This window comes from Triticum aestivum, chromosome 1A, assembly GCF_018294505.1.
Source record: "Triticum aestivum cultivar Chinese Spring chromosome 1A, IWGSC CS RefSeq v2.1, whole genome shotgun sequence".
Classification (NCBI taxonomy): Eukaryota; Viridiplantae; Streptophyta; class Magnoliopsida; order Poales; family Poaceae; genus Triticum; species Triticum aestivum.
The window spans coordinates 473,336,501-473,344,413 of record NC_057794.1 but is presented as its reverse complement, the minus strand read 5'-3'; the positions used below and the strand labels follow the sequence as shown (position 1 = coordinate 473,344,413).

Genomic DNA, 7,913 nt, shown 5'->3' with positions numbered 1-7,913 from the left:
TGTTTTTCATAAAAAAATAGAAATCTAGAACTTAAAAAAATCAGTACTTTTAAAAATATTCACATTTATGAAACATTTCACAATTAGTTTAAAAAATTGTTGCTTTAAAAAATGTTCGCTATTCCAAAAATAGTTAAAATCTCAAAAAAATGCTCATGTTTTTAATAAATGTTCAAATAAATGAATTATTGGAATTCAAAAAATGTTCAATTTATTTTATTAAATACTCAAGTTTTTTTAAATAGTACCTGTAATGTTTGCGAGTATGAATGAAATTGCGGGCGTTTCTGAAGAAGAAAGAAGGAGCTGTCACTATTTTTGGTAGGTTCTCTCTTCTCGGGTTGGTGACTGTTAAGGCCGTTTAGGGTATTTTTTTAGGCAATTCAGGCCGTTTAGGTAGTTAGATTAGACTCGGCCAGCAAGGCAAGCCCATGAGTTCTCACCTTTGTGGAGTCCGGGTGCAGGAGGGAAAAAAATTCTGATCTGAAAAAGGCTTTTCTGTGTCTTTTTAGCGGGGTTTGTTCTCCGGATCTGAACTTGACGCGAGTTTCAGCATGCCGCGCCTTTCCCCGCAGGTTCACATCGAGCGCCCCCCTGGATCAAGACCATGCCGGGAGTAAGCCCCTAAGCTTTGTTCTGCCCTTGTGGGTGGTCACCATCCGTCGGGTCGGGTGCAGCACGCCTAGCTACATCCATCAGGTGGGCCGAACGAGCGTGCAAACAGTAGCTGCACTTGATACAGACACTGAGACACAGCACAGAGCTGGCATGCACGGCCAAGGGTTCTTATTGAGCAATGTTTTCTAGCACCTTTACAGAAAAGGAGCAGCTCATTTTTCAGGCATAACCATAATCCCCGGATAATTTTGTCCTGGCCTCAACGCAAGTTGCAATATCGGGAAGAAAAAGTTGCAACATCGCAAATCAGGTAATGGTTTATTTTAGTGAGGGGACAAATTAGGTAACGGCTGGTTTATCTGACCGTGTCGTTTTGGCAAATGATCGGATCAGATTACTTGTTTATTCCTCCGCCCATTTCTCAAATGGAATGGCCTACTCTACTGATAATCATACAAACTTAACCCACGTCCACGTCCCTCACACCGGCCCTTGCCTTTTCCTAATCTCCCTCTACGCTTTGCACCAAATTTCCTGCAAAGGTGCTAACCCCTCCCTTGGTGCAGTTCAAGAGCCATAGGAACATCACAGGCGATGAGCCAGGCCAGTTAGTTTCTTGCCCTTGGCCGGCCTACTTTCTGCTCCTTTTCCCTAGCTAGTGATATGATATTCCCCTTTCCCAATATCTTAACGACGATGATGGAACAATGCTGCAGCCTCCTCGCGTTTTTTGTTGGCGGAATTTGTGCGATGCTTCAGAGGCCGGAGAACTGGTTTTGCTGAGGCTGCTGGTGAACGGACTGGAACTCTGTTGCTGTAGAGCTGACATTCTCTGGCATCATGAAGTTCCTGCAATTGAGAGAGTGTACGCCGAGGGTGAGATGTGATTCTGAGTATTATGCTGTTGCTGAGCGAGATCGTCGTGTTTGTCTTACTCGCGAGGGCGTGAAGCCCAGATGGAGCTGAGGGCGCGGAGGCGGCGATGGTACTCTCCGAGGGAGACGAAGCACCGGGCCGTCTGCCTGGTGGTGAGGATCCGCCGCATGTGATGCAGGGTCTGCTGTCTCAGATTGTCGGCCTTCACTTGCAATGCCATGTTGAGATATTAGGCCAGTGAAACGGGTTAACTGGCAACCGGGCTTACGGGAAATCTAACGTTTGTTGCACTATCTACATGATAATACACTTCAGAATGCAATGATTGGTGGCGGCAGCATCAGATGACAATGAAAGATGATGCAAAGCCAATGTTCCTGCTTGAGACATGGGCTAGTTGGAAGCTTCCTGCCGGTTGCATATTCTACAAACTCTAGGGTGTGTGATGCCATTTCTCTCCGTGATCTACAATCTATGCTATGTAGTAGGATCTTAACGCAGATTATAATAAGAATATATAAAGGTAGTTTCGTGTTTCTTTTTAAAGCCTTTGGATGTCTAAACTGCTCCAAATATCTACTCCACCAAAGTAAAGTTTATCCACAAACCCCGGCCTAGATATCTCAAGTGGAGCAATTGGATGTCTCGATCTCCTTTTATTCAGATACGGGGGGAGAAGAGAACCTACAGAAAGACAACGCCACTTATTTTTCTACTATCTCGTGGAGCAGCATGATCCTACTTTAATTCAAGGCTCCTCTGCTTCATCTCTAAGTGCTCAAGTTTAGGTTGTTGTGTCTCTTTCTCTATTACAACTCATGGACTGAACCCTTGCGATTTTACAAGTGCAACAAACATATATGGCATGCATGATCCAAACTGTTCTACAACCAGCAAAGATAGGTCGGGCCGGAGTGGATGCACAGACGTGGCCAGAAATGGGAGTAGGACACATGGAATAATTTATACAAGACAAGAAGGTGAACGTCATATTCTGATATTCCTACTTGGGCTTTATGAAGAAAGTGATAGGTGTTTATGTCTCTTAAGACATTCGGTTTATATGTAATAATAAATAAAGAACCTTGTCCAAGACTCAACCAATTGCTCAAAATATTGGTCCACAAACATCAGTCAATATACTAGTTTATAAGAGACTAATTATGCAATCTGAAAAGTGCTAATGATGTTTATCTGCATGATCTAGCCAGTTGCTCAAACAAAGTTGACCATGGTGCACAACCACATCTTATATATCATTAGTATTCCCTCCGTTCCAAAATAGATGACTCAACTTTGTATTAACTTTAGTACAAAGTTGAGTCATCTATTCTGGAACAGAGGGAGTACCTTCTATCTATCCGAAAAGTTAGACAACATTCTGTAGGACCAGAATTTCAACAATAATAAATTAAGTGATTCAGCTTAATGGTAAATATACTTCCCATATTCAGTTTTCAGTTCCAACTATTTTAGTTTGCTCTGTTGAATTATTGTTCAGAAAATCAAAGGAATGTATTTCTCTTTGTAAGTTCAGCAAATGGTTAATCATGCAAGAACATGGGATTTTAACGGCAGAGTGCATGAACTGCAACGAAGAGAAAAATACTGACCTGACGATAAAAGCTCTCAAGGTTGTTGAGCCTGTCAAGAGCTAGAGCCATGAGACCGGTATAGTTGGCAACATCTGCACCGTCATTGAGAGGGCCAGCGCCCACCGCGTCGGCCAGTGACTGGTGCAGCTGCTTTAGCCCCTGCTCGAGCGCCTCCTCGGCCTGCTCTGATGACTGCTGCAGGTTGCACATCCCCAGCAGCTGCTGCTTCGTCGACGGATCAAGCTGAGGTATCAGCATCTGATGAAAAGAAAAGGCAAGACTCAGCATGTAACATTGCCTTAATCATCAAACAAAGGTCAGATAAATTAAAAGCACTACTGTGCATTCTTGTAACAACTTCGCGCTAGACCTTGAGGATTTCAGAAGGCCGGAAGCCGGCCATCCAGAGGAAGCACCGCTCGGACTGCGTCGCCCACATGCCGGTCATGAGGTGGAAGACGTCGGACCTGGCGAGCACGGCCCTCAGGTGGAACAGCTCGTCGTGGTGCCGCATGCAGTCTTCGACAATGGTGCCGAGGTTCGCGTCGAGGACCTGGGCCTGCAGAGCGCCCTGAATCTCCGCCATGTACTTGTTGTCTTCGTCTAACCATCGGGCGTACTCCATGTCGAACATCACAGCGGCTGTAATAGCAAATCAAGAAGTTGTTGAACCTGACGTGATAACGTTGTAAAGCTTGTAAATTGTAATGCTGCAAGGGATGAGATGCTTACCGGAACTCATCTCTCCGGGCGCGCTACATCCTCCCGTGAGCAGACCCTGAAACGATATATTAAAAGCGTTACAGCATATGGCAACGATAGTGGTGAATACTGTTAGCGGTTCTAGAGAAATGGAACCTGTGAGCGCCCTCTCTGAATCTCTTGCTCGATCTGCTGAAGCCTAATCCGGCCTGTTTCTAACTGCTGAACATAAGCCTGCAAAATAAGTGCAACTGTTTTTGTGAGAATGTGTTTTTTTTTCATCCAGTGATTTTTTCACTGATCGTAACTGTTTTGCACCTTTTTTCTCAGCCTGCTCTTCCTCGCAGCTTCTCTGTTCTGCGCCAATCGCCTTTCAGTCTAAGAAATAATAGATGTGCAAGTAAGAAGAGTATGGCACAATAATGAAATGCAGGGCCATGCAAGCAACAAACTGAAACCAAATGAATCTCACCTTGGGATCTACCAACTTGCCATCTTTTCTTGTGGATCCATGCTTTCTCTGCATCAGAGTGGTAGACTTGGAAGTTAGAACAGTGTGCAATGCTAGGTAGTTAACTAGTTATACAGTAAGATACCTGGAGCTAAAATTCCTGTAGGGTGTTGCTTCCCACCTATAATATAACCTATTCACTAGGAGCTTTTTTACCTGCACGTCTCTCTCTTAAAACAGTAGCAGTGTCTATAATAGTTCATCTTTGTGAACTATTGAAAGAGAATGTGCTACTACTATTGTGGTTGTTTTATGTTCCAAGGAACAGTTCAGGTGGTTATCATGTTGCTTCTATCCATCAAAAGGAGGGACATAAGATCACTATGATGTCGCCAATCATCTTTTTGGCGACTTATTTTTTTTGTCTTGGACCAGCCTTGACCATATGATATTGCCTACTCTCCAGCGCTTCTAGAAATATGCCATTTCCCAGTGCCCACCCAACGACCACCATGAACTCGGTTTTTCTATTCAAAGGCATATCTAGAACTGAAAGGATGCTCAAGCTCAAAGCACAGACTGAAGTTTATGCTTCTGAAAGCAAACCGCTTGAGGATGCATTGAAACGCTTAACGAAGAACTTGTCCAAAAACGTAAACAACCATGATGAAGACGACAAAGTATTGCATATATCAACGTTGACACTGTTACGTACCTTATCTTGGGCTCCTGCATGTTGCTGAAAGCTTGGTGCAGTGGCTGGTGCAGCCCCAAGTCCTTGACTGTAGTTGTAATCATCAATGGTCACCATCAACGCCTCCTGCTGGTTCTGCTGCTGCTGCCCAGAGTCGGTCCTCATGCTCACTGGGGACACCAACTCGGCCTGTGACATTGTGTTCTGCGCGGAGCTGGAGTCAGTGCTCCCTACTGACTGCGAGTTCCCCTGTGAAGCAATTAATCCAAGAAACAAGAGGAGGCCGGCAGGCAGACGAAGACAGTGAGCTAGCATGCAAGCAGTTAATTAACCAAGAGCAACTTTCCCCCCCGCTGCTGCGGTCAGAAAGGAACTGTAGGAGCCTGCGAATGATCTAGAGAAGCAGTGCTTACACTGTATGGCTGCTGTAGATGACTCATTGGCCAAGAAGGGAAGATCTCCAGCGTGGGGGGCCTAGCCGCGAGATATCCTGCCGCTGCTGTTACTGCCGCTGCTGCATACATACAAACGGAATTAAAGGCCTTGTCAATCGCCCTCTCCCACAAGAGGTTGCGAAAATGTAGGCAAAGAGAGGAGAGAGAGAGGCGAGGCGTGGGGGGTCGCGGGATCACACCATTTTTGCTGTTGCCGCACCTTGCCCAAATTACATGTGGTTAGGGCTCATGGCTGTGTTTGGCAAGGCAAAAGCCAGGGCGTGGTGTGCCTATCTATCTATGCCGTGTGCTGTGGGAAGGGAGAGGGGGGCAAGCCTTTCTCGCATGCAGGCGGTTAAGGTTCAGAGAAAGGGGGAGAAGAGATCGATCGGAAAGGCAGTTATAGTCTCTTACACTTGGTGTGGGCATCACTTTCGATCATGACAGGATCGATACCGGCAGCGCAGGTGCCATGGATAAGGGCCTCCTCCAACTCGCCAAAGTAAGCAGCGGCTGCCGGTTGCAACTCCCTCCTGGATCACAAAGCAGCAGGCGCACAGAATTTAGAGCCAGTGATACGGTGGTATATAGATAGGCATATGCAATATATGACAGAGCAGATAAAAACTAGTGAAGCTTTTTCAAGAATGTAAAGGCAACATGAAAGATTAGAGAGGTGGATAGATAAGGATGAGAGCCAAAAAAGAGGGAGGGTAAGAGGAAATCACTCACAGGATCCAGGCCTTAGGCATTAAGAAACTATTTGGTTCGTGGGAAGAGGTGTAACCCAATAAGCACAAGAGTTGGATATATATAGCAGCAGAGTTGGTTATAAAGGTGGTTAAAAAGAGGTGATGGGGGGGGGGGGGGGGGGGGGGGGGGAGAGGAGAGGAGGCCTATATTTTATAGCAAGCAAGAGCCGGAGTTGAAAACTAGTAGATGCAAAAAGGAGCAACTTTAGCTTGTGTGCTGTCTTCGCACGTACACTAGCAGTTGAAGAAACAGCAGAGAGAGAGAGAGAGAGATATAGACTAGAGAGCGAAGGAGGAGCAGTACAGGAAGTTGGCAGGGGGAGGAGCATGGCCTTGGATTCCATATCCAAGAGCTTGGCCGAGTGGTACAGCTCTACCACGATCACTGGCCATCCCCCAAGAACTCTCTCCTTCACCCTGCTGCAGCATGGCAATGAGTGGAAGAACTCTACTCTGCAACAAGTGAACAGTAGGCCAGTGAGAGCTATGCATGTACGTAGGAAGTACTACGATGTATTCAAGTATACAGCGAAACTATAGATAGATTGGAGAAAGAAGAGGAGCATACCATATGATAGGATGTTGCCTCCTCTCCTGTCTGTCTTCTCCCACACTGTCAAATCGAATCGCCCTTGGAGTTTCACCTACCACTGTACCGCGAAGAAGATATTGTGTCCTTTTGAACATGCCCTACGAGCATGTGTCTCTTTTCAGATTCCACAGGCTAGAGAGAGACGGTGAGAGGAGAGTGGAGATAAGGGAAGGATGTGGCTCTGTCAGGAGACCTGTCTCCTACTATACTGCCCCGTAACTGTAACAGCACTTCATCTCTCATTGGGCGCCCTCTGGCCTCGCTGCTGCGACGGCAAGTACTCCCAGCAAAAAGATCATTGAGGAGAGAGAAACAGAGAGACAGAGAGATAAGAGGAGGGAGTACACAAGACTTCTTTTTCTAAGTGCAAAGTAGGGGGTTTGAGCAGTTCTACAAATGCGTAAAAAGAATGTATATTTTGGGGGCGCATGAAATGTGCTCATTTGAGATTATCCTTACTTCCAGCTAACAGGTCAGCATCACTGCCTTGTCACGCGCCAAATACTAAAATGATTTCCCCCTTGAATAGAAATTTAGTTTTAACGTTGCCGTTTTGCTCTGTTTGCAAATGCTTATGGATCGCTATCGATTACGAGAATATATTAGTGCTTAACCCTTTGGATAAAGTAGGGGCCACGAGTATATATGAAAGCAAGTGCGGTGAAGCGAAAGTGCATTTATACTCACTGGAAAGCTCTTGGCGTCTGAGTTCTGCGCAGATTTGCTTAATCCTTTGGCCACGGAGAGGCCGGGAAGATCATTTTGCGTGCCTTCCACCCCCTCAACCTCCGAGGACACGGTTCCTGTCTGATGCACTTGGGGCAGAAGAGAGAAATTTGCAAAGAACAATCAAGTTAGGAACAGATTGCTTGAAGCGCAAAGATGAAAAGAAATGGCAAATTCATGGCACAATCCTTGACCATTAACTTTATACTGTTCACTTCCACAATATGTTCTGTAACCAGGAACCATAGGCATCACATCACAGGAACAGAGCAAGTGATCCACACTTGATTTATATGGATATTACTGGTTATCTGGTCACGAATGTATACAAAAAGAATATCTGAATACCTATTTTCCATGAACAATCAACCAGTCATTTCTGTAAATGTGCAGCAGCCCTCTCCTTTTGGGGGGTCAAATACAGCAAATGCAACAGTCAGTTTGCAACTTTTCAAAAAAAAAGGCTCAGAATT

At 45.5% G+C, this 7,913-nt stretch overlaps 1 protein-coding gene across 4 annotated transcripts; it reads right to left on the bottom strand.

The window, feature by feature from the left end:
- Positions 1 to 1,004: 1,004 nt before the first annotated feature.
- Positions 1,005 to 7,470, bottom strand: LOC123057950 (transcription factor TGAL5). Of its 4 annotated transcripts, none has more exons than XM_044480811.1 (14): positions 7,402 to 7,470; positions 6,691 to 6,812; positions 6,427 to 6,575; positions 5,785 to 5,903; positions 5,350 to 5,450; positions 4,958 to 5,185; positions 4,264 to 4,311; positions 4,110 to 4,169; positions 3,948 to 4,025; positions 3,822 to 3,867; positions 3,460 to 3,731; positions 3,108 to 3,347; positions 1,554 to 1,696; positions 1,005 to 1,467 (listed from the first exon to the last, which is right to left on the bottom strand). In XM_044480811.1, the coding sequence occupies exons 2-14, from the start codon at positions 6,691 to 6,693 to the stop codon at positions 1,374 to 1,376; spliced, it is 1,581 nt and encodes a 526-aa protein (XP_044336746.1). In that variant the 5' UTR covers positions 6,694 to 6,812; positions 7,402 to 7,470; the 3' UTR covers positions 1,005 to 1,373. The 4 variants fall into 4 exon arrangements, with proteins under 4 accessions (XP_044336746.1, XP_044336753.1, XP_044336757.1 ...); XM_044480818.1 differs by having other exon boundaries at positions 5,350 to 5,447; positions 7,402 to 7,469; XM_044480822.1 differs by lacking the exons at positions 6,427 to 6,575; positions 6,691 to 6,812; positions 7,402 to 7,470 and adding an exon at positions 6,103 to 6,221.
- Positions 7,471 to 7,913: the final 443 nt, after the last annotated feature.

Bases quoted from the DNA above. Each gene is read 5' to 3' on its own strand.
- LOC123057950 (XM_044480811.1), bottom strand. The intron at 4,026-4,109 runs GTGCAAAACAGT...CTTATTTTGCAG, and splicing joins AGAGCAGGCTGAGAAAAAAG to GCTTATGTTCAGCAGTTAGA. The intron at 1,468-1,553 runs GTAAGACAAACA...TCTCAATTGCAG, and splicing joins TGGGCTTCACGCCCTCGCGA to GAACTTCATGATGCCAGAGA.